We start from the raw sequence: 26,808 nt of genomic DNA, 5'->3' as shown, positions 1-26,808 counted from the left end.
GGGGACACAGGTGGAAACTGAGTACGGAAATGAGCCACAGAGACGTTAGGAAGAACTTTTTCAGTGTCAGAGTAGTTAACAGGTGGAATGCATTAGGCAGTGATGTGGTGGAGGCTGACTCCATACACAGTTTCAAGTGTAGATATGATAGAGCCCAGTAGGCTCAGGAATCTGTATACCTGTTGATTGACAGTTGAGAGGCGGGACCAAAGAGCCAGAGCTCAACCCCGTCGCATAATCAATTAGGTGACAACAGTTTCAGATACAGTATGTCACTGTTTTAATTATAGCATCTCTTGCCTTGTTAAAGAACCCGTGTCTATGTTAAGGAACAAATGTCCTCGTTAAAGTACCTGTGTCCTTGTTAACGTAACCGTGTCCTTGTCCTTGTCAATAACCCGTGTCCTTGTTGACGCAGCTGGTGGACCCCCCCCCCCAACACTCTGAGGTATTACGTGTATTTCACTTGTTTCAGGGTCAGCGGAACGCGCCTTCACATCACAGTCCAATAGAGGTATCTGCTCCTTCACGTTATCTGCCCGCCAGCCCCTCCCTCCCTCCCTCCCTCCTTCTCTATAGCTCAGCATCCCGGCTCTCTCTCCACCATCTCCTCCCTCCCTGTATATCTTGTGTCTTGACTATGATGCTTCCCATGCACGCATGCGCTCTGCCTTTGTTTCTTATTATCTCTCTCTCCCCCTCATTCTCCCCCTCATTCTCCCCCTCCCTCTCTCCCCCTCCCTCTCTCTCTCCCTCCCTCTCTCTCCCTCCCTCTCCTACTGAAGCAGTAGTGTTGATGCTTGAGCACTTCTCGTTTGGTGACACGTCACCTAAACTGTTTTATTTTTCAATCTATTGATATGTTCTTAACACTCCATTCCTTGGTCACCTTCCCTCCATGTTACTGGAGGGGTAACCCTCCCCATATACCCTCCCCTCACACACACCCCACTATGCCCTAATACGGTACCCTCCCCTCACACACGCCCCACCATGACCTAATACGGTACCCTCCCCTCACACACACCCCACCATGACCTAATAGGGTACCCTCCCCTCACACACACCCCACTATGACCTAATAGGGTACCCTCCCCTCACACACACCCCACTATGACCAAATACGGTACCCTCCCCTCACACACGCCCCACCATGACCTAATACGGTACCCTCCCCTCACACACACCCCACCATGACCTAATAGGGTACCCTCCCCTCACACACACCCCACTATGACCTAATAGGGTACCCTCCCCTCACACACACCCCACTATGACCAAATACGGTACCCTCCCCTCACACACACCCCACCATGACCTAATAGGGTACCCTCCCCTCACACACACCCCACTATGACCAAATACGGTACCCTCCCCTCACACACGCCCCACCATGACCTAATACGGTACCCTCCCCTCACACACACCCCACTATGCCCTAATAGGGTACCCTCCCCACCCTCACCCCACTATGCCCTAATACGGTACCCTCCCCTCACACACACCCCACTATGACCAAATACGGTACCCTCCCCTCACACACGCCCCACCATGACCTAATACGGTACCCTCCCCTCACACACGCCCCACCATGACCTAATACGGTACCCTCCCCTCACACACACCCCACTATGCCCTAATAGGGTACCCTCCCCTCACCCACACCCCACTATGCCCTAATAGGGTACCCACCCTCACCCACACCCCACCATGCCCTAATAGGGTACCCTCCCTCACCCACACCCCACTATGCCCTAATAGGGTACCCACCCCAATAGGGCAGTGTTACTGCCTAGTAGTGTTACTGAACATAAAATTATACTTACGAGAAGGGATTACATTTCCCGCCTTTTCCATGACCTTTGAATTTGTGGCGTGCGCAAGACGGCTGCGCAGGACGGCTGCGCAAGACGGCTGCGCAGGCCGGGTGAACCGTCACGGGCTTAACTCTAATAAAACGCACGTTAACTCCCCTACTGTAGGCTGTTTAGTGTAAACAATAATATTCATATTATACTCCGGCATAATATAATGTTAACTAATGTGGATGCTTGTTATTGAGAAGTATTTGTGCGTCAGTCTGCGTCAGGGTCTGCGTCAGAGTCTGCGTCAGTCTGCGTCAGGGTCTGCGTCAAGGGGTTGACACAGAGGTGTTGATACCGTGACGTCATTATGACGTCAGACATCCCAGTTAGAGGTGACAGACAATTCGGCCCCTGTTATTGCTCTAAACTTCTAGGTATTTGCGTGTGACCCCTATTGTGTGTGACCCCTATTGCGTGTGACCCCTATTGCGTGTGACCCCTATTGCGTGTGACCCCTATTGTGTGTGACCCCTATTGTGTGTGACCCCTATTGTGTGTGACCCCTATTGCGTGTGACCCCTATTGCGTGTGACCCCTATTGCGTGTGACCCCTATTGTGTGTGACCCCTATTGCGTGTGACCCCTATTGCGTGTGACCCCTATTGAGTGTGACCCCTATTGCGTGTGACCCCTATTGCGTGTGACCCCTATTGCGTGTGACCCCTATTGCGTGAGCATTACTGAAGTGGCAACACTGCCCAGCTTGCAGTGACCACCCTCCTTATAATCTTGGTATCTGTGCCCTCTCTGCCCCTGCCTGCCCCTGCCTGACCCTGCCTGCCCCCTCCCTGCCCCTGCCTGCCCCTCCCTCTCCCTCCCTGCCTCTGCCTGCCCCCTCCCTGCCCCTTCGTGCCCCTGCCTGCCCCCTCCCTGCCCCTCCCTCTCCCTCCCTGCCCCTGCCTGTCCCTCCCTGCCCCTGCCTGCCCCCTGCCTGCCCCCGTGATCACCCTCAACAGCCAACGGCCCTGTTCCTGGAACTACTGCCCTGATGGCTGTTTCAACCTGACCGCCCAAGTTATCCTCCACACTTCTGTTTATCCCGCGAGCTGACGCGTTAGCGAGACCCCTCTGTCTGTCTGTCTGTCTGTCTGTCTGTCTGTCTGTCTGTCTGTGAACCTCTGTCTGTGTGAACCTCTGTCTGTGTGAACAGAGGTTGACACAAGGAAGAACAGGTTCACACAGTCTATCTGCCTGCTTGCCTGTCTTTCTACCTGCCTCTCTACCTGCCCGCTTGCCTGCCTGCTGACTGCCTGCTTGCCTGCTGACTGCCTGCTTGCCTGCTGACTGCCTGCTTGCCTGCCTGCCTGCCTGCCCGGCCGCCTAATAACAAACTTCCCCAAAAACAAGACTAACAAACAAACTAAACAAATACAGTACTGATTAATGACGTAAATATTGATGCAAGTGCAGATGTTTTTGTTCCCAGTTGATTGTGAACTTTACATCAACAGTGTGTGTGTGTCTACACTTATTTCCTCTACTACACACTCACACACACATATATATATATATATATATATATATATATATATATATATATATATATATATATATATATATATATATATATATATATATATATATATATATATATATATATATATATATATACACACACACACACACACACACACACACACACACACACACACACACACACACACACACACACACACACACACACACACACACACACACATTTGGAAGTGATGTGGTGGAGGCTGACTCCATACACAGCTTCAAATGTAGATATGATAGAGGCTAATTGGCTCAGGAACCTGTACACTAGTTGATTGACAGTTGAGAGGCGGGACCAAAGAGATAAAGCTCAACCCCCGCCCCCCCCCTCCCCCACAAGCACAACTAGGTGAGTACACACATGTATCTCCTACCCAGACCTAAACACCCCCCTCCACCCTCCTCCCCCCCCCCCCCCCCAACACCTTACAATCCAGCGGCTGACTTAGTTACAACAACATCATAACGGTATTGTACACTCTTAAATAAATGTGTCGAGAGTTATAACAAATGTTGTGTTTCCTGCGTCAGTATTGTGTAGTACCGGAGGGGAGAGGGGGAGGGGGGGTGAGGGAGAGAGGGGGGTGAGGGAGAGAGGGAGGTGAGGGAGAGAGGAGGGTGAGGGAGAGAGGGGGGTGAGGAAGACAGGAGGGTGAGGGAGAGAGGAGGGTGAGGGAGACAGGAGGGTGAGGGAGAGAGGAGGGTGAGGGAGAGAGGGGGGTGAGGGAGACAGGAGGGTGAGGGAGAGAGGAGGGTGAGGGAGAGAGGGAGGTGAGGGAGAGAGGAGGGTGAGGGAGAGAGGGGGGTGAGGGAGACAGGAGGGTGAGGGAGAGAGGAGGGTGAGGGAGAGAGGAGGGTGAGGGAGAGAGGGGGGTGAGGGAGAGAGGAGGGTGAGGGAGAGAGGGGGGTGAGGGAGACAGGAGGGTGAGGGAGAGAGGGGGGTGAGGGAGACAGGAGGGTGAGGGAGAGAGGGGGGTGAGGGAGAGAGGAGGGTGAGGGAGAGAGGGGGGTGAGGGAGACAGGAGGGTGAGGGAGAGAGGGGGGTGAGGGAGAGAGGAGGGTGAGGGAGAGAGGGGGGTGAGGGAGACAGGAGGGTGAGGGAGAGAGGGGGGTGAGGGAGAGAGGGGGGTGAGGGAGAGAGGGAGGTGAGGGAGACAGGAGGGTGAGGGAGAGAGGGGGGTGAGGGAGAGAGGGAGAGTGAGGTAGAGAGGGAGGTGAGGGAGACAGGAGGGTGAGGGAGAGAGGGGGTGAGGGAGAGAGGGAGGTGAGGGAGACAGGAGGGTGAGGGAGAGAGGGGGTGAGGGAGAGAGGGAGGGTGAGGGAGAGAGGGAGGGTGAGGTAGAGAGGGAGGTGAGGGAGAGAGGGAGGGGGGTTAAGGGAGTGAGGGGGGGGTGAGGGAGTGTGCCTGCTGATTAGTAAGGACTAACAACTGGAGGGGGTGGTCATGGTAGAGAGTGAAGGTGTCTGGCGCTAGACAAGGGGCTCCTCCACAACATGAGCACACACACACACTAGTCACAGTCACACACAACACTCCACTACACCACTTGGGCTGGACGATAGAGCGACGGTCTCGCTTCATGCAGGTCGGCGTTCAATCCCCGACCGTCCAAGTGGTTGGGCACCATTCCTCCCCCCCCCCCTCCCCTCCCCGCCCCATCCCAAATCCTTATCCTGACTCCTTACCAGTGCTATATAGTCGTAATGGCTTGACGCTTTCCCTTCATAATTCCTTCCTTCCCACACGAGCCTGACAGGAAGAACATAATATCTGTCACTACAACATAAAAGGCAGGTGGCGTGGCCTGTAGGACTGGACCCCGACTATACATCATGAGAGACTTCAACACGAGCAACACTGAATGGGAGCACAAGCACACACTTGGAGGCTAGTTCATGGCACACTGAACTATTAGCAGCAGCAACGGGGAACATTCCTAAGTCTACGTGCGACCCAAGCCACTCAAGAGGTAATAACTAACCAGCGAAACCTTGTCTGATAATTGCTTTAATCGAGTCAGGCGGAGAGTAAGACAATTTGGCAGCCCCCGTGGGAGTGAGTGAGCCTCGGGGTACACACACTCCTGTAGCAGCCACCGTGGGAGTGAGTGAGCCTCGGGGTACACACACTCCTGTAGCAGCCACCGTGGGAGTGAGTGAGCCTCGGGGTACACACACTCCTGTAGCAGCCCCCGTGGGAGTGAGTGAGCCTCGGGGTACACACACTCCTGTAGCAGCCACCGTGGGAGTGAGTGAGCCTCGGGGTACACACACTCCTGTAGCAGCCACCGTGGGAGTGAGTGAGCCTCGGGGTACACACACTCCTGTAGCAGCCCCCGTGGGAGTGAGTGAGCCTCGGGGTACACACACTCCTGTAGCAGCCCCCGTGGGAGTGAGTGAGCCTCGGGGTACACACACTCCTGTAGCAGCCCCCGTGGGAGTGAGTGAGCCTCGGGGTACACACACTCCTGTAGCAGCCCCCGTGGGAGTGAGTGAGCCTCGGGGTACACACACTCCTGTAGCAGCCCCCGTGGGAGTGAGTGAGCCTCGGGGTACACACACTCCTGTAGCAGCCACCGTGGGAGTGAGTGAGCCTCGGGGTACACACACTCCTGTAGCAGCCCCCGTGGGAGTGAGTGAGCCTCGGGGTACACACACTCCTGTAGCAGCCCCCGTGGGAGTGAGTGAGCCTCGGGGTACACACACTCCTGTAGCAGCCCCCGTGGGAGTGAGTGAGCCTCGGGGTACACACACTCCTGTAGCAGCCCCCGTGGGAGTGAGTGAGCCTCGGGGTACACACACTCCTGTAGCACCTGCAAGTGGGAGTAACCTGAGGAAGGTCTAGTGGGAACCGGTGGCTGAGCGGACAGAACACTGGACGCGTGATCCTGTGGTCCCGGGTTCGATCCCGGGCGCCGGCGAGAAACAATGGGTAGTTTCATTCACCCTGATGTTCCTGTTACCTAGCAGTAAATAGGTACCTGGGAGTTAGTCAGCTGTCACGGGCTGTTTCCTGGGGGGAGGGGGAGTGGAGGCATGATCGAGGACCGGGCCGCGGGGCAACCCGTTCTCGCACTTTCGTATAGTTAATATTGACTTATTACTAATTTATTGTGAATAATTTAGTTTACCTTGAAAAGATTCATAGAAAACACCGACCTTACCTAACCTTCTTAGTATGTTAAGATAAGCATCTTATTGCTTCGTAATTACAATTATTACTTAACCTATTATAGAGGCCCGACACAGACAACTTCAGAGCCTCGTCACCAGGAACCAGCCGGTGGAGGCATGATGCTCACACACAGTATGAGGAAGGTGCGGTAATCACATACTTGTACTTGCAGAATTGTGCTTGCGGGGGTTGAACTTTGGCTCCTTGGTCCCACCTCTCAACTCTTTTTTTTTTTTTCAACTGGGGTACCGGTTCCTGAGCCTACTGGGCTCTATCATATCTACACTTGAAACTGTGTATGGAGTCAGCCTCCACCACATCACTGCCTAATGCATTCCACTTGTTAACTAACTACTGTGATGCTGAAAACATTCTTTCTAATGTGTCTGTGGCTCATTCGGGTACTTAGTTCCCAACTGTGTCCCCTTTTGTGATTACCCCCATGCTAAGTAGTCTTTATCTAGCCTGGCAATTACCTTGAGAATTTGTGAGAGAAACTCAAGACATTCCAGGAGGCCTTCATAATAGAGCAAGGGGGAATTACCTGGATTTAGTGGTACAGGAGTTCACTTACATTACCAGAGATGAGGTAAGGGCGTCTGCTGTAACTGAACATAACACCTGGTCCAGCTGGCAGAGTCATCCTGCTTTGGGGAATAAAAGAAGAGGAAACTCAATACTAGCAGCTTTCTATGATGCAAAATAAGTCACTGGAAACAGATGAACTATCAGAAATTTGGAAGACAGCCAATACAGTGATAATATATAAGACGGTGATGAAGTTTTTTTTTTTTGGGGGGGGGGAAGGGAGTAAAAGAGGATGGAGAGGCACAGGTTAAGGGAAAGTTTAGAAATGGGAAATACAGTGAGAGTTATGACAGGCGGCGGGCTGTCCGCCTTGCTGACACGATGTGTGGGTGTTGGCAGCTAAGCTAAGCTGGCTTCCTCTTGTCAGGGAGCTGTGAGTGTGTGAGAGGTTCTTCACATGTGTTTCACCATATATGGATGTCTATAGATGAATCCTGTGTAGCATTCATATATACACACTCCCTGATGCTACCACACATGCTGTTCTGTTCTATTGAAGACTATATGTCCTGGGTGTCTGTAGCAGACTTGAGTTGGCTTATCAGGTCATCCCATTTTTTGGTGTACTCTGTTTTGCATAGATGTTGCAGCTCATCTTGTAGTTCCCTGTGTAGGCTTTTGTGCTCGTCCCTTCACCAATTGTAGATGATTGTTATATCTGGTTTACAGTGTTGAGTGTGTCTCAGTGGCTGGGGGGTGTGGCAGCGTTATATGGTGAGCTACGGGGATATGAGCGTTCATGCTAATTCATGTATTTAGCTCTGTGTTTATGCATGATGTTTCCTTTCCATTAAAGTCTGTGATACTGATTTCCTGTGCACTGCTTTTGAACGCCTCCCACTCAGTTTTAGTGTATTGAAGTCTGGGTGAAGAAGGTTAGGTTAGGTTAGGTTAGTTGATAGCGTCACTATTATTGGTAGGTGGTCGCTTGTGCTCACTGGACCTCTCTCTGTCCGGGTGTTTAGGAAGTGGTCGTTGTTTGACAGTATTATGTCCGGTTTACCACAGTGTCCTTGTCTGATAAGTTGGGAAGTCAAGGCCCAGGTGGGTTAGATTTCCGTTCCTTATCATATTGTGGATGGCTTCACCTGCCTGGTTGTTCTCCCGGGTCCCAGAGTTGTGTGTTGGGCGTTGAGATCTTCCAGGAAGTGTAGGCCGGTGTGTTCCTTCTGGTGATGACGGTGGTGAGGAAGGAGGGAGGAGCACATCTGGAGAGAACAGACTTTATATCACACCAACAAGACGGGTTCACGGGAGGAAGATCTTGCCTCACACACCTAATAAAATGATATGATTGGACGACACAAATCAGACTTCAGAGAAGGATGGGTAGAGTGAATATTTTTTTTCAGAAAGCATAATTTTGCATAATTTCATTCATAGTTTTGTGCATATTTTTTAGAAGTAAGCAGAAGAGCGAAGGTGCTCGTGTGGATAAGGGAGTACCTAAGGAAGGAAATAAGGAAATAAGGAAATAAGGTACCTATAAGGAAATGTTCTTCTGAAGAAAATAGACTTATTCCTGTCACTCTTTCTTGATGACGCAACTATTCTGAGGATCAATATGAAAGAAGAAAGTTACCAAAAAATGCAAGAAATTGTTGATAAAATGAATGAAAGATCCATCAAGTGGCTATTAGAGTTTAATCTAAGTAAGTGTAAAGTAATAAAACTGGTTACCGGGAACAGAAGGCTGGACACAAGGGACCAAAATGGGGGACGTAATCCTTCAAGACTCAGGAGGAGACAAAGATCTGGAGATGACGTCACACCGCACACATGTCTCCTGATACCCACACCGACAAACTGGTAATGAAGGACGTGTCTTGCATTGGCCTGTTTACGACCCGTCTCCAAACATCTAAAGGACCTCGTGTACCACATACGTCAGACCCATCATGGAAGTTGCGGCGTAGGCGCGAGTGATCAAACCAGGCACATAACGATGTTTAAAAAGTCGAGAGGTATGCCAGGAGACTAATCCCAGGGCTGAGAGGTATGCCAGGAGACTAGTCCCAGGGCTGAGAGGTATGCCAGGAGACTAGTCCCAGGGCTGAGAGGTATGCCAGGAGACTAGTCCCAGGGCTGAGAGGTATGCCAGGAGACTAGTCCCAGGGCTGAGAGGTATGCCAGGAGACTAGTCCCAGGGCTGAGAGGTATGAGTTACGAGGAAAAACTAATGGAATTTAGTTTCGATCACCACGTACACAATTCACAAGGATATTGGTAAGGCAGACAAGGACAGATTATTTGCAATGTGCAGTACTGCAACACGGGGAAACTTAACAGAAACTGAGTACCCACAGACGCCACAGAGCCGGTAGAAAGCTTATCTTTCAGTGTAAGGAACACAAACAAGTAGAATGTACCGAGAACTGAGGAGGGGGACACATACCACACAACATTTCAAATGTAGATACGGTAGAGCCCAATAGGTTCAAGAACCTTTTCACTGGCTGAAGGTCGTCTGGTGGGACTCCAAGTGCCGAAGCTTGCACAACTATGTCAGTACAATTAGGTAAATTCCACCGTAGCCTCGTCCCCCCCTCCCCCCCTCTTCCTTCCTCGGTCTCAGACCTGGACTTGACAGACGGCTGTGAGGGGAGGGGGAGGGGAGGGGGAGGGGAGGGGGGATGGAGGGGGGAGGGGAGGGCAGGAGGGAGCCGCCTATTGAACTGCGGCTAACTTGTGGCCGCTGGTTTTTATGGTAAAAAAAATGTTTTTTTTATGCTATCTTTACCCCTTCCCACTCCGGCCCTTCCCCTTTCTCCCCATCCTACATCCTTCCCTTCCCTTTCCGCTCACCCCCCCCCCCTCTCTCTCTCTCTCTCTCTCTCTCTCTCTCTCTCTCGTGCACACACAAGCACAATGAACTAAGGGGACTGAGCTATGACGAAAGACTGAGGGAGGTGGACCCCACTACACGGGAGAAAAGAAGAAATAGGGCAAGCATGATCCCGACGTACAAGATATTAAGGTCGACTGACAAAGTAAACATAGAAGCAATGGTTAAATTAAGGAACAATAGACCGAGAGGACATCACTGGAACCCTGGAGAGACACACGAGTCACAGACGTCAGAAAGAACTCTGTTTTCCTCAGTCTCAGAGTTGTCAATACGCGGAGGGGAATATACAGGAAGTTATCGAAGGCAATTCGATGCACAACTTTTCTATGTTTTCAAAATATAGAAAAGGACATTTCTTCTAAAGCAAACAAACAACGGAAGTCACTATGGTCTTACCTTGAGGTTACCTTGAGGTGCTTCCGGGGCTCAGCGTCCCCGCGGCCCGGTCGTCGACCAGGTCTCCTGGTTGCTGGACTCATCAACCAGGCTGTTGGACGCGGCTGCTCGCAGCCTGACGTATGAGTCACAGCCTGGTCTTATACGAACGAAAACGACAGTAAATGAGCGAGTGACTGGATTATGCTTGAGGGGGGGGGGGGAGGAGAACATGCAGAAAATAACAAGGACATTTGTGAGGATCTAAATGCCAGTCTCCGTGGAGTCTCCGTCAGTCGTCTTGCACACGACTGAAGCAGGACGACTCCCAGTACTAGGAGACGAGGGGGCTCAGTCCTCCACCCCCTTCACCCTGGGCTGAGCACTGACCACAGAATCTCCCACCCTCCTCCATAGGCAGATCACCGGGGCTCAGTACCACATTAGGGTGTGGCTGGCGTCCTGTGCAGGCTGTTTAAGCCCCGGATGGCAGCCCCAGATGGCAGCTGTGGTGTGCACAGGTGCGGCGTGGTGGAGGGGAGTGCTCCTGCACACCTGTTGGGCCGACGCCTGCCCTCTACAGGTCCACCACACCACCTTGTACGGCCTGAGGGCCCGGTCACCCCTGAGGGCCCGGTCAGCCCTGAGGGGCCCGGTCACCCCTGAGGGGCCCGGTCACCCCTGAGGGGCCCGGTCACCCCTGAAGACCCGGTCAGCCCTGAGGGGCCCGGTCACCCCTGAGGGCCCGGTCACCCCTGAGGGCCCGGTCACCCCTGAGGGCCCGGTCACCCCTGAGGGGCCCGGTCACCCCTGAGGGGCCCGGTCACCCCTGAGGGGCCCGGTCACCCCTGAGGGCCCGGTCACCCCTGAGGGCCCGGTCACCCCTGAGGGGCCCGGTCACCCCTGAGGGGCCCGGTCACCCCTGAGGGGCCCGGTCACCCCTGAGGGCCCGGTCACCCCTGAGGGCCCGGTCACCCCTGAGGGCCCGGTCACCCCTGAGGGCCCGGTCACCCCTGAGGGCCCGGTCACCCCTGAGGGCCCGGTCACAACTGAGGGCCCGGTCACCCCTGAGGGCCCGGTCACAACTGAGGGCCCGGTCACCCCTGAGGGCCCGGTCACAACTGAGGGCCCGGTCACCCCTGAGGGGCCCGGTCACCCCTGAAGACCCGGTCAGCCCTGAGGGGCCCGGTCACCCCTGAGGGCCCGGTCACCCCTGAGGGGCCCGGTCACCCCTGAGGGCCCGGTCAGCCCGTAGTCATGAGGTTAGAAGAGATAATGAGAGGGAAGGAACACACCGCAACACAAGCTTCGGTAACGTAGTCCCCCTCATCCATCCTCTCCTCCCTCACAACATCCCCCCCCTCTACCCCCCCCCCCCCCCCCGGGCATCACTGGGGCAGGAGTGGCTGGCTAACTCAATCAGCGTTACGGTCGACCGTCGCTCCAGCGGGGATCGAATGCGGTTCTCGTGTTTACCTCTCATCTGTTTTTACCGGTAATTCTTGCCTCCCGCCTCTCACTGTTTGTGTTTCATTCTGTGCCTCTCCTCTCCCTCCTCTCCTCCACTCTGCCCCCCCTCTCTCATGCCTTGCCTCTCCCTCCCTCCCCTTCTCCCTGCCCCCCTCTCGTCTAGCCAGTATGAAGGTCTCCAATGTGTCCCGCTGTGTTCATACAGTGTTCACATTTGGCCTTAGATTTCTACAATGAGCGAGACACCACTTGCAAGTATCACCCGAAGCCGGTCCAAGCGAGGCAGGTCCAGCGACGCCACCCCAAGCGAGGCAGGTCCAAGCGAGGCAGGTCCAGCGACGCCACCCCAAGCGAGGCAGGTCCAAGCGAGGCAGGTCCAAGCGAGGCAGGTCCAACCGATGCCGCTCCAAGCGAGGCTGGTCCAAGCGAGGCAGGTCCAAGCGATGCCGCTCCAAGCGAGGCAGGTCCAAGCGATGCCGCTCCAAGCGAGGCAGGTCCAAGCGATGCCGCTCCAAGCCAGGCTGGTCCAAGCACCACATGGGTCTCCAAACAGGAAGAAACTCGTGACTGACAGATTTATTAAAGAGTTGGAGAACAAGATGCCGGAACCTTCAAGAGAAGGACGGTGGTTGGGCTGACCGCATCTTCCTGACTGGTCATAAGGCACATCCAGGCACACCTCACTCCTCAAGCTGGAGTGCCACGTTGGTGCCACGGCCCCAGTGCCAGAGTGAAGGACAGCCCAAGTGAAGAACAACTCCCGAGTGAAAAACCTCAAATGATTCACAGAAATAATTAATAAAAAAAATTAAGTTTGCGAGTTAATGAATTTAATGAATTAGATGAAAATGTTACTTGAGCGTGACGGGGACGACACACCGTCACTGTGACGGTGACGACACACCGTCACTGTGAGGGGGTGACGGTGACGACACACCATCACTGTGAGGGGGTGACGGTGACGACACACCATCACTGTGAGGGGGTGACGGTGACGACACACCGTCACCGTGAGGGGGTGACGGTGACGACACACCGTCACTGTGAGGGGGGGACGGTGTCGACACACCGTCACTGTGAGGGTGTGACGGTGACGACACACCGTCACTGTGAGGGGGGTGACGGTGTCGACACACCGTCACTGTGAGGGTGTGACGGTGTCGACACACCGTCACTGTGAGGGTGTGATGGTGACGACACACCGTCACTGTGAGAGGGGTGACGGTGACGACACACCGTCACTGTGAGGGTGTGATGGTGACGACACACCGTCACTGTGAGAGGGGTGACGGTGTCGACACACCGTCACTGTGAGGGTGTGACGGTGTCGACACACTGTCACTGTGAGGGTGTGACGGTGTCGACACACCGTCACTGTGAGGGTGTGACGGTGTCGACACACCGTCACTGTGAGGGTGTGACGGTGACGACACACCGTCACTGTGAGGGTGTGATGGTGACGACACACCGTCACTGTGAGGGGGGGTGACGGTGACGACACACCATCACTGTGAGAGGGGGTGACGACACACCGTCACTGTGAGGGTGTGACGGTGTCGACACACCGTCACTGTGAGGGTGTGACGGTGTCGACACACCGTCACTGTGAGGGTGTGACGGTGTCGACACACCGTCACTGTGAGGGTGTGACGGTGTCGACACACCGTCACTGTGAGGGGGGGTGACGGTGACGACACACCGTCACTGTGAGAGGGGGTGACGACACATCGTCACTGTGAGGGGGGTGACGGTGACGACACACCGTCACTGTGAGGGGGGTGACGGTGTCGACACACCGTCACTGTGAGGGTGTGACGGTGACGACACACCGTCACTGTGAGGGGGGGTGACGGTGACGACACACCGTCACTGTGAGAGGGGGTGACGACACACCGTCACTGTGAGGGGGGTGACGGTGACGACACACCGTCACTGTGAGGGGGGTGACGGTGACGACACACCGTCACTGTGAGGGGGTGACGACACACCGTCACTGTGAGGGTGACGGTGACGACACACCGTCACTGTGAGGGGGTGACGGTGACGACACACCGTCACTGTGAGAGGGGGTGACGGTGACGACACACCGTCACTGTGAGAGGGGGTGACGGTGACGACACACCGTCACTGTGAGGGGGTGACGGTGACGACACACCGTCACTGTGAGGGGGTGACGGTGACGACACACCATCACTGTGAAGGTGTGACGGTGACGACACACCGTCACTGTGAGAGAGGGTGACGGTGACGACACACCGTCACTGTGAGAGAGGGTGACGGTGACGACACACCGTCACTGTGAGGAGGTGACGGTGACGACACTCCGACACTGTTAGAGGGGGGGGGTGACGGTGTGACCTCACCAACTGTGGCTGCCTCAATGACGTCACTGCTCTTTCAGCTGACCCGTGACGTCACACGTATCCTCAGACTCCTCCATGTTGTTGTTGTTGTTGTGGATCACTCGGTAGGCTCCGTGTGTCCCCCCCCCCCCCGCTGGTCAGCACCAGGGGGAGGGGGACGTGTCCCTAGAGCTCCCCTGAGGCTTGGGGCACTACCTCACCCCACTGTTGTCTGCACTAACTACCCCTGGCTAAGGACTAGTTAACTACTGCCTCCACTGGTAGAGTAATGCTGGCTCAATGGCCTTGTTCACACCAGTCACTGAGTGTTCGCAGACTGGCTGACTGACTGACCCCTAACTGCCAGTGCCCACGAGGTAAGGTTAATGGTTCACTGTCTTAGCAGTCGTTCAGTTGAGTACCTTGAAGCCTCCTCAAGGTGGGGTACCTTGAAGCCTCCTCAAGGTGGGGTACCTTGAAGCCTCCTCAAGGTGGGGTACCTTGAAGCCTCCTCAAGGTGGGGTCCCTTGAAGCCTCCTCAAGGTGGGGTCCCTTGAAGCCTCCTCAAGGTGGGGTCCCTTGAAGCCTCCTCAAGGTGGGGTCCCTTGAAGCCTCCTCAAGGTGGGGTCCCTTGAAGCCTCCTCAAGGTGGGGTCCCTTGAAGCCTCCTCAAGGTGGGGTCCCTTGAAGCCTCCTCAAGGTGGGGTCCCTTGAAGCCTCCTCAAGGTGGGGTACCTTGAAGCCTCCTCAAGGTGGGGTACCTTGAAGCCTCCTCAAGGTGGGGTACCTTGAAGCCTCCTCAAGGTGGGGTCCTGGTGCAGGTCAACCCTCTTGTAACACGACCTCACGACCCCTCGACTCGTCCAGACGCTGATGACGTCACCTGGGTGCTTGAACTGCCTTGTTAGGTGTGACCTGACGCGTGCTGTCCGGCCTGGCGCCAGGTTCACGAAGCAGTTACGCAAGTACTAACAAATCTGAACATCTTTTCTCAATCTTTGGCGGATTTGTTTACAATTATTAAAGAGTTAATGAGCTCCGAAGCACCAGGAGGCTGTTTATAACAATAACAACACTTGATTGGCAAGTTTTCATGCATGTAAACTGTTTAATAAATGTAACCAAAGCTGTCAAAGATAGAGGAAAGATGTACACGTTTGTAAGTACTTGCGTAACTGCTTCGTGAATCAGGGGCCAGATTCACGAAAGCACTTACGAACGTGTACATTTTTCCTCAATCATTGACGGCTTTGGTTACATTTATTAAACAGTTTACAAGCATGAAAACTTGCCAATCAAGTGTTGTTATTGTTATAAACAGCCTCCTGGTGCTTCGGAGCTCATTAACTGTTTAATAATTGTAAACAAAGCCGCCAAAGATTGAGAAAAGATGTACATGCTCGTAACTGCTTCGTGAATCTGGACCCTGGCGCCACCACCTCCGCCCTTCACCACCACAACAACACTCCACCACCAACAAAAGGGTTCCAGCCGCTCCCTGGGTGCTGGGAGTACTGCTGCTCGTCATATTAGACTCAACTTGCCACATAAATCGCTATTCTGGCAGAATTTCTCTGGTGCGACGCCCGTCCTCGACTGTGTCTGGGAGGTCACTGGCCTGAGCTCCAGTCCCTGAGCCCGGCTCTGTGCCCGTCCATGACGTCACAGTTAGATTATTGATGATTGGCTGTGAGCCCCGCCACTCTATCCACTCATACCTTTCCTTATGCGACCTTGCAGTCCGTCCTCGCATTCAAAAATTCAAGCTCATTAATCCAGCCGCCAAACCCGCTGTTTATGAATGAAAAACGGTTCACTCACGACTCGCAACTGATTTCGTTCGAACATTTCCGTAACAAGTGCTTCGCTGACGAATTTTGTTCGAACCACAAATACAAATAATCGTCAACAGAACCAAAACACCTAACCTAACCTATGCCTATAAATGCACAATATAACAGTATATTATAATACTAATTTATGTTTGAGAAAATTTTCGTTTTGAATGAACAGCATGTTAACATTTATGAATGCGTGTGTGGGGTCGACCGCTGGATGTAATGGACTGGAGTCGAGGACGGGTTGACGCTTCACCCACGTGCTTCAAGTACAAATAATCGCCAACAGAACATAAACACCTAACCTAACCTAACCTAACCTACGCCTAACCTAACCTAACCTACGCCTAACTATGCATAGGATTTTTATGTATAATATTAATTTATATACGAGAACAAACCAATGTTTAATACACAGTATGTTAAAACTGATGAATGAGCCTGGGGAGGACGGCCGCTGCTTTAACCAGCCTGGTGTGAGGACGTTGTCTGGGAAGGACGGCCGCTGCTTTAACAACCCTAGTGTGAGGACGTTGTCTGGGGAGGACGGCCGCTGCTTTAACCAGCCTAGTGTGAGGACGTTGTCTGGGTAGGACGGCTGCTGCTTTAACCAGCCTAGTGTGAGGATGTTGTCTGGGGAGGACGGCCGCTGCTTTAACCAGCCTAGTGTGAGGACGTTATCTGGGGAGGACGGCCGCTGCTTTAACCAGCCTAGTGTGAGGATGTTGTCTGGGGAGGACGGCCGCTGCTTTAACCAGCCTAGTGTGAGGACGTTGTCTGGGGAGGACGGCCGCTGCTTTAACAAGCCTAGTGTGAGGACGTTGTCTGGGGAGGACGGCCGCTGCTTTAACCAGCCTAGTGTGAGGACTGGTTGTCTGGGGAGGACGGCCGCTGCTTTAACCAGCCTAGTGTGAGGACTGGTTGTCTGGGGAGGACGGCCGCTGCTTTAACCAGCCTAGTGAGAGGACTGGTTGTCTGGGGAGGACGGCCGCTGCTTTAACCAGCCTAGTGTGAGGACGTTATCTGGGGAGGACGGCCGCTGCTTTAACCAGCCTAGTGTGAGGACGTTATCTGGGGAGGACGGCCGCTGCTTTAACCAGCCTAGTGTGAGGAAGTTGTCTGGGGAGGACGGCCGCTGCTTTAACCAGCCTAGTGTGAGGACGTTGTCTGGGGAGGACGGCCGCTGCTTTAACCAGCCTAGTGTGAGGACTGGTTGTCTGGGGAGGACGGCCGCTGCTTTAACCAGCCTAGTGTGAGGACGTTGTCTGGGGAGGACGGCCGCTGCTTTAACCAGCCTAGTGTGAGGACGTTGTCTGGGGAGGACGGCCGCTACTTTAACCAGCCTAGTGTGAGGAAGTTGTCTGGGGAGGACGGCCGCTGCTTTAACAAGCCTAGTGTGAGGACAGACTGGACCTTGGTGCCGCCGTGGCAGCCTCGGCCGAGTTCCCGGATGTCTGGCCGACTGCCCGCTGCCATTTTGTTTTTGGTTGTGGCCGTCTTCTAACCTTTATAACCTAAATTCGGCCCCAAAACCGCAAAAACGACCCCGTGACGGACTGCCAGTAGCAGAGGAACTAGCGAGACGACTACAGGTGCCAGATGCGACGACTGGTGCTGGGGGGCTCTGTGTAAACTTCCCGAGACCCTGTCTCAAGTAGGCAGGGGCCCAGGAGCTGATGCCTGACATACATATTGTGACGGTAAAGCGTTGGTGTTCGGCTGTTTCAAAAGCTAGGGGCAGGGCCTCGTCACATTATAGAAAAAAAAAGAGAAAAGCTGGAGCTTTTGTCTGTGGTAAGGTAATGGGAAGACACACAAAACACAAGTAAATTAACAATGAAATTTTAATTACTTTAGAAAAACAAGACATGAATAAAGTTAAGCACATAAAATATAAAAGACAAGTCAACAAACAAAATAATATGAATAATCACTGGCAAATGAAAAGTTACGTTAAGACAAGTGAGTTACAGTGATAGCAAAATAAAGTATTAATGGAGCTGAAATATTGGCTTCGAGCTGCCATCTCCCTTAGTACACGAAAGCCAAGGCTTAGTCTACCAGCGAGAGATGTCAACTGCAAGGAGCACTGAGATATTCTGACGATACTGGAGCACTGCAGCCTAGACATCAACTTGTGGTGGAGGGCGGAGGGCAGGTGCGACGGGACACCAGCCAATCAGCGACAGGCAGGCAAAGGACGAGCAGTTTGCTGGTTACGGTGACGGGTAGCAGGTGTGCCGGTGTGCTGGATACGTTTTGCTCTCTGGGCAAAACGTTTGGCGATACTTGCTGGACGTATCTTCTATATTATCTTTTATATTTACGTACTTTGTAGGGAAGAGCAGGCCCAATCTCTCTTGAAAGAGATTATCGTCACAATATAAACACACAGTCACGTTCGACCTGAAGAGCATAAACAGGAACGTGCAAGCACATCTAGGTGAGTACAAGCACTCGCCGCACTCGTGAGTAAACCTCGACACTCTTCACCACTCAACACACTCAATAACTACTCACCTGGACATATTATCTGGGAGGAAGACCCGTGCCTTGAGCCAGCAGTAAGAGGCTGAGGTAACACACAAGGAGGGAGTCGGAGATGCCTCAGGAGGAAGGAAGACGTGGCTGGTGGCGGGGGTCATACTGGGGCCAAGACGCCGCTCCTGTGTTGTTGTAAACCAAAGCCGCTCCTGTGTTGTTGTAAACCAAAGCCGCTCCTGTGTTGTTGTAAAGCAAACACAACAACAACAAGGGGGAGATGTTGTTTGTTGTTAAAGATTTAGCTACTCAGGACGAAGTGTCCATGTAGCACGGGCTATGGTGAGCCCGTAAACCTCTCATAAGGGTGAGAGAAAGCGGTCGCTTAAATAGATGAGTGAGAAATGTAGTCAGTGGGTGGCTGTCTGACCCGCTGGTGGCTGAGGTGTGGTCCGCCACACCTGGGGGGATGTGGCCTCTTCCTCTCACCCACACCACCCAGCAGGCAGCAGCAGGGAACACTCTCCCAGGTACAGCTCCCCTCAGCAGGCAGCAGCAGCAGCAGGGAACACTCTCCCAGGTACAGCTCCCCTCAGCAGGCAGCAGCAGCAGCAGGAAACACTCTCTCAGGTACAGCTCCCTTCAGCAGGCAGCAGCAGCAGCAGGGAACACTCTCTCAGGTACAGCTCCCCTCAGCAGACAGCAGCAGCAGCAGGGAACACACTCCCAGGTACAGCTCCCCTCAGCAGGCAGCAGCAGCAGCAGGGAACACACTCCCAGGTACAGCTCCCCTCAGCAGACAGCAGCAGCAGCAGGGAACACACTCCCAGGTACAGCTCCCCTCAGCAGACAGCAGCAGCAGCAGGGAACACACTCCCAGGTACAGCTCCCCTCAGCAGGCAGCAGCAGCAGCAGGGAACACACTCCCAGGTACAGCTCCCCTCAGCAGACAGCAGCAGCAGCAGGGAACACTCTCCCAGGTACAGCTCCCCTCAGCAGACAGCAGCAGCAGCAGGGAACACTCTCCCAGGTACAGCTCCCCTCAGCAGGCAGCAGGGAACACTCTCCCAGGTACAGCTCCCCTCAGCAGACAGCAGCAGGAGCAGGGAACACTCTGCCAGTATTGTCTCTCAGGACAGATTAGGAAGCATTTCACGGATGTGGATGAGGAGGTCGGCGTCATGGCGCACCACAACACCGCCAGCCTCGCTCTCACTCCTCTCCTCACAGCCTTACTCATTACACACTCGGCTTTTACTCACCGGGCTGAGTCACACCTAAACAATTGGCCTAGTTCCCCGCGACATTAGTCTTAATCCTCACAGCGGTAACAAGTCACAGCGCCACATATACACACGGATCAAAATTAACACAAATTGGCGTGCAAAATACTGCCTGAGTATTTTGTAGGCTAACAGACTGGCCGCCGAATATTTTGCGATATTTTGTGCGGGAGGTTTACGACCGACATCAATAACGGGAATAACTTTTGCAGATCCAACACATTTGTTAGTTCCACGCGGGATGGTTTATGACGCGGGATAAAGTGACCCAGCCATCAGATTTTGGTGACAAATGCCTGAAAAATTATATAGATACGTTCTGTCAAACCTGCAAATCCATGAATGTCGCATTAGATGGAAATGGATGAAGCTGCGGCCATTAATATGAGGAAAATGTGCCTGGTTGAGCAGCCTCGCCACACTGGCCCGGGCGACGACACCACCGCCAGGGGACACCTGCCTAAACTTTATCATGTAAACATAAGTGAGAAACATATGTATATAATATATATATATATACGTATATATATATATATATATATATATATATATATATATATATATATATATATATATATATATATTGGTCTTTCTTGTAAACATATGTTGTTAAATATGACCGAAAAAAGTAAGATTAACAATTCTAACACGAATTTTCTCATTATTTCTTATGTTTCTTTTTACTGTAGATGGTAATTGATTCTTCAATTACCATACAATCCTCCCTCACACTCCACCTCACGCTCTCTCCAACAGTTACCTCAGACCACCACACTCAGCACGCCACACACCCCACAAACACCCCCCCCCCCCCACCTCCCCCACTCCACATAACGTCAGCCACACACACTCACGTAAGACAACCCACCACCAACATCCACCAGCTCTGACTTCACCCTGAGAAAGTATTGGTTCTTGATGGGGTTTCTTTCCGGTGTAAGGCCCTGGGGGGCGGCGTAGGGGGGGGGGGGTGAGCTGTGGGTAGAGGGGTGTGGACGGGTAGTGAAGGCATGGAGCGGGGGGGGGGGGTGTCATGTGGGTGTAGGGGGTGTTGCGAAGGGAGGCGAGGGGTTCCCAGCGCGCGCGTGTGGGACACACACACACACACACACACACACACACACACACACACACACACACACACACACACACACACACACACACACACACACACACACACCACACCACACACACACACGTGTGTGTGTGTGGTGTGGGAAAAAAAAAGTAGTTAGTAAGTTAGTAGTTAGTAAACAGTTGATTGACAGTTGAGAGGCGGGCCGAAAGAGCAAAGCTCAACCCCCGCAAAAACACAACACAACTAGTAAACACACACACACACACACAGGGGGGCCTCGTAGCCTGGTGGATAGCGCGCAGGACTCGTAATTCTGTGGCGCGGGTTCGATTCCCGCACGAGGCAGAAACAAATGGGCAAAGTTTCTTTCACCCTAAGTGCCCCTGTTACCTAGCAGTAAATAGGTACCTGGGAGTTAGTCAGCTGTCACGGGCTGCTTCCTGGGGTGTGTGTGTGTGGTGTGAAAAAAAAAAAAAAAAAAAAGTAGTTAGTAAACAGTTGATTGACAGTTGAGAGGCGGGCCGAAAGAGCAAAGCTCAACCCCCGTAAAAACACAACTAGTAAACACACACACTAACACAGAGATGTTAGGAAGTTTTCTTTTAGCGTGAGAGTAGTGGAAAAATGGAATGCACTTCAGGAACAGGTTGTGGAAGCAAATACTATTCATAATTTTAAAACTAGGTATGATAGGGAAATAGGACCGGAGTCATTGCTGTAAACAACCGATGCTCGAAAGGCGGGATCCAAGAGTCAATGCTCGATCCTGCAGACACAAATAGGCGAGTACATACACACAAATAACTTTTTCAGTGTCAGAGCAGTTAGTAAAAATGCATTAGTCAGTGATGTGGTGGAGGCTGACTCCATACACAGTTTCAAGTGTAGATATGATAGAGCCCAGTAGGCTCAGGAACCCTGTAAACCAGTTAATTGACGGTTGAGAGGCGGGACCAAAGAACCAAAGCTCAACCCCCGCTAGCACAACTAGGTGAGTACAACTAGGTGAGTACAAGTAGGTGAGTACAACTAGGTGAGTACAAGTAGGTGAATACAACTAGGTGAGTACAACTAGGTGAGTACATACACAAGGAAAACTGAGAAGCCCAAGAATTTTCCTCACGGGGCTGGTCCCGTCACGGTGGCTGCCTCCCTGAGTGCCCAGGGGGAGGGGGGGAGGGGGGAAGACGATGCAGGGATAAGAGTGTTTAGGAGAAAGAAAGGTGTGGAGCGGAGGAGGAGGAGGAGGAGGAGGAGGTGAAGAGGCGTATACGATTACTTGACTAGATTTTGTTTTGTTTTTTACTTTCTAAGAAATGGTAGAGAATGATGTTTGGACCACAGGAGCAGAAGGTGTGTTGGTGTGCGCGAGGCCGCGCGTGTTTACACCCAAAGGCAGCCCATCTCTCTACTTTCCTCTACATGTTGTCACTCTGCTGCTCAAGAGGTTCTCAAGACGTAAGAGAGAAAGCCCTCCAAACACACACCGAAACTACGACGTTGGTACAACGTTCGAACAAGTTTTAACAACACCTAACCAGTTATAACAACCAATATATCAAGTTGTAACAACGTTCCAATACGTCATAAACACATTAAGCCAAGATGTAACAACTTTATTACAAGTTGTTACAAGCAGAAAATAGAGACAGTTTCGGTTTGTGTTTCCAGGGAGGGAGCTTTGTGCGATTAGCGATTCACGCCTCTTTTCCTACAATAGACGTTAAGCTAAGTGGACGATTGTTCAACGCATTTCAATTTTGTCCCGAGGGGCGAGTTTATTGTGCAGCGGGACTCATCCTGTGAGTGGACACACCGCCATAGCAGCATGTACAACACTCCCCAATAGGAAGAAAACCCGCTGGGTTGTTCATCCTGTCACTTGTACCCAGACACAGCTGGGACTTGCTTAACTGTCTCAAGTGAACAGCTCCTCAAACAAGATCTGTCAACCCTTAAAATCTTACGTTATCTGGCGGGTGCAAAATGGGGAAATCTTTTAAGAACAGCATCAATATATGACAAATAGTGTTTTCCTAACTCAGACAATGTGGGGTTTATTATTCTACACATATTCCTAATGTCTCGCAGGTGTTCACATTCACGTAGATAGTGGTCAAGGCGGTGTCCATCACTCTCATCACAGATTCTTCAACTCCGCTGATCAACTGTTGTTTCCATTCCATATCTCCATGGATATTTGTATCCAAGACGGATTCTCGCTATTACTGATTCTCTCCCTCGTCGTCCTCCTCTTCGGCCATAATGATTGGGACTGCCAGCTGCAACCATGTTGTACCATCGTACAGATTCACTGGTTTGTGCTTCTATCCTCCTTTCCTCAGTTACCTTGTCACGGTGATGTTGCCTGATTATACCTCTAATTTGTAGTAGAGTCTTGGGTATGAAGTATTCAATATGGTCTCCTTCAGCGCCTTCAGCAGCCAGCACATCTGCTCGTTCATTCCCACATATTCCAACATGGGAGAAGATCCATGGGAATTTGACCTCTCTTCCCTAGTAGATTAGTACCTTCACAGCTTTCTTAATTTCAGCAACTATCGCAAGACTTTCTGCCCGATTTTTACTTTGGCTTTGAAACGCTGTTTTTGAGTCAGTACAGATCACTGCACCATTAGTGTTTCGTTCAAGGAATCTTAACGCCATAACAATGGCAGTTAGCTCTGCTTGCGTTGAAGAGGCACACTTCTCAATATTGCTTTTTCTTCTTTTCTGCGTTGAAAAGCATTATTCTTAATTACCGTGTATGCTGCACCAGCCCTGCCATTGACAGGATTAGATGACCCGTCAGTGTAGATTTGATCTAGTTCATCTCCGACTTCTTTATAAATTTCCTCGAGATACTTGTGCCTCATTTCTTGTGGTATCATGTTGGATTTTTTCATTGCCATTTCATTGATGATAATCCTGCATGAGTCATCCTCCCAGGGAGGTAACCTCTCTATAGGCAGGAGCTCACGGGCTTGCTCAAGCAGGTGAAGTTCTTCGAGGTAGTAGACTGATCTGTGATGCCATTTTTTGCTTCTCCTGTTTCGTCTTGTAAGTAGCACAGAACTCAAGTATTTTCTTAGCAATATCATTGTAACAGCGATCTCTGGCTATCCTAATTGCAAGCTTAGCATTCAGCTCCTTAATTCTGCTTTTAACACTGGGGAGTGACAACTCCTTATTCCGTCTTAAAACTGGGCACATTAACGACCATTCACGAGTCTGGCACTCTGCAACATTCTTAATGAGTTAGTAAATATGCAAGACAAGGACTCACTACGCTTTGTTCACTTATCATTCTTAAACCACCTTGGCAAATACTTGGGCCCCGGGGGGGGGGGTGATTTTTATTTAAGAATTCACAAAAGCATGATGGACACCACTGCCAACTTTAATGCAAATTTGTTCTCGACAGAAAATATATATAAATTTCGTAGGTTAAGAGGGTTCTTATGAGGCTGTATTAAGACCTCTGTAAGAGTCTCATCCACCACTTGGGAAGACACTGTAAGAGTCTCATCCACCACTTGGGAAGACACTGTAAGAGTCTCATCCACCACTTGGGAAGACACTGTAAGAGTCTCATCCACCACTTGGGAAGACACTGTAAGAGTCTCATCCACCACTTGGGAAGACACTGTAAGTCTCATCCACCACTTGGGAAGACACTGTAAGAGTCTCATCCACCACTTGGGAAGACACTGTAAGAGTCTCATCCACCACTTGGGAAGACATTATAAGAGTCTCATCCACCACTTGGGAAGACACTGTAAGAGTCTCATCCACCACTTGGGAAGACACTGTAAGAGTCTCATCCACCACTTGGGAAGACACTGTAAGAGTCTCATCCACCACTTGGGAAGACATTGTGGGTCTCATCCATCACTTGGGAAGACACTGTAAGAGTCTCATCCACCACTTGGGAAGACACTGTAAGAGTCTCATCCACCACTTGGGAAGACATTGTAAGAGTCTCATCCACCACTTGGGAAGACACTGTAAGAGTCTCATCCACCACTTGGGAAGACACTGTAAGAGTCTCATCCACCACTTGGGAAGACATTGTGGGTCTCATCCATCACTTGGGAAGACACTGTAAGAGTCTCATCCACCACTTGGGAAGACACTGTAAGAGTCTCATCCACCACTTGGGAAGACACTGTAAGAGTCTCATCCACCACTTGGGAAGACACTGTAAGAGTCTCATCCACCACTTGGGAAGACATTGTAAGAGTCTCATCCACCACTTGGGAAGTCACTGTAAGAGTCTCATCCACCACTTGGGAAGACATTGTAAGAGTCTCATCCACCACTTGGGAAGACACTGTAAGAGTCTCATCCACCACTTGGGAAGACATTGTAAGAGTCTCATCCACCACTTGGGAAGTCACTGTAAGAGTCTCATCCACCACTTGGGAAGACATTGTAAGAGTCTCATCCACCACTTGGAAAGACACTGTAAGAGTCTCATCCACCACTTGGGAAGACATTGTAAGAGTCTCATCCACCACTTGGGAAGTCACTGTAAGAGTCTCATCCACCACTTGGGAAGACATTGTAAGAGTCTCATCCACCACTTGGGAAGTCACTGTAAGAGTCTCATCCACCACTTGGGAAGACATTGTAAGAGTCTCATCCACCACTTGGGAAGTCACTGTAAGAGTCTCATCCACCACTTGGGAAGACATTGTAAGAGTCTCATCCACCACTTGGGAAGTCACTGTAAGAGTCTCATCCACCACTTGGGAAGACACTGTAAGAGTGTCATCCACCACTTGGGAAGACATTGTAAGAGTCTCATCCACCACTTGGGAAGACATTGTAAGAGTCTCATCCACCACTTGGGAAGACACTGTAAGAGTCTCATCCACCACTTGGGAAGACATTGTAAGAGTCTCATCCACCACTTGGGAAGACATTGTAAGAGTCTCATCCACCACTTGGGAAGACACTGTAAGAGTCTCATCCACCACTTGGGAAGACATTGTAAGAGTCTCATCCACCACTTGGGAAGACACTGTAAGAGTCTCATCCACCACTTGGGAAGACATTGTAAGAGTCTCATCCACCACTTGGGAAGACACTGTAAGAGTCTCATCCACCACTTAGGAAGACACTGTAAGAGTCTCATCCACCACTTGGGAAGACAATCATTAAGGACTTCCTCAAGGATCAGTTCCAGTGCTTATTCCAACATAATTGGAATTGCTTCCTGGGTGGTGTGGCCAGGGTAGTGTGGCCAGGGTGGTGTGGCCAGGGTGGTGGGGCCAGGGTAATGTGGCCAGGGTGGTGTGGCCAGGGTGGTGGGGCCAGGGTGGTGGGGCCAGGGTGGTGTGGCCAGGGTGGTGGGGCCAGGGTGGTGGGGCCAGGGTGGTGTGGCCAGGGTGGTGTGGCCAGGGTGGTGTGGCCAGGGTGGTGGGGCCAGGGTGGTGGGGCCAGGGTGGTGTGGCCAGGGTGGTGTGGCCAGGGTGGTGTGGCCAGGGTAGTGTGGCCAGGGTGGTGTGGCCAGGGTGGTGTGGCCAGGGTGGTGGGGCCAGGGTGGTGTGGCCAGGGTGGTGTGGCCAGGGTAGTGTGGCCAGGGTAGTGTGGCCAGGGTGGTGTGGCCAGGGTGGTGTGGCCAGGGTGGTGTGGCCAGGGTGGTGTATCAAGGGTAGTGTGGCCAGGGTGGTGTGGCCAGGGTGGTGTGGCCAGGGTGGTGTGGCCAGGGTAGTGTGGCCAGGGTAGTGTGGCCAGGGTGGTGTGGCCAGGGTGGTGTGGCCAGGGTGGTGTGGCCAGGGTAGTGTGGCCAGGGTAGTGTGGCCAGGGTGGTGTGGCCAGGGTGGTGTGGCCAGGGTGGTGTGGCCAGGGTAGTGTGGCCAGGGTGGTGTGGCCAGGGTGGTGTGGCCAGGGTGGTGTGGCCAGGGTGGTGTGGCCAGGGTGGTGAGGCCAGGGTGGTGTAT

At 52.3% G+C, this 26,808-nt stretch overlaps 1 protein-coding gene across 5 annotated transcripts in view; it reads left to right on the top strand.

Moving 5' to 3' along the window:
• The window catches only part of LOC123758952 (lachesin), a gene marked incomplete at its 5' end in the record, with an annotated part of 125,359 nt that overhangs the window by 25,431 nt on the left and 73,120 nt on the right, over positions 1-26,808 (top strand). For 3 of the 5 annotated variants that reach the window (XR_011229354.1, XM_045743722.2, XM_069328954.1), the window contains 1 exon segment: positions 476-514. Coding sequence is in view for 2 of the 3 variants with exons in the window: in XM_045743722.2 (XP_045599678.1) it covers positions 476-514 (39 nt within the window). 5 annotated transcript variants of the gene reach the window in all.

This window comes from Procambarus clarkii, chromosome 22 (genome assembly GCF_040958095.1).
Source record: "Procambarus clarkii isolate CNS0578487 chromosome 22, FALCON_Pclarkii_2.0, whole genome shotgun sequence".
Lineage (NCBI taxonomy): Eukaryota > Metazoa > Arthropoda > Malacostraca > Decapoda > Cambaridae > Procambarus > Procambarus clarkii.
The sequence above is the reverse complement of the archived record's forward strand: the minus strand, read 5'-3'. Positions and strand labels throughout refer to the sequence as shown.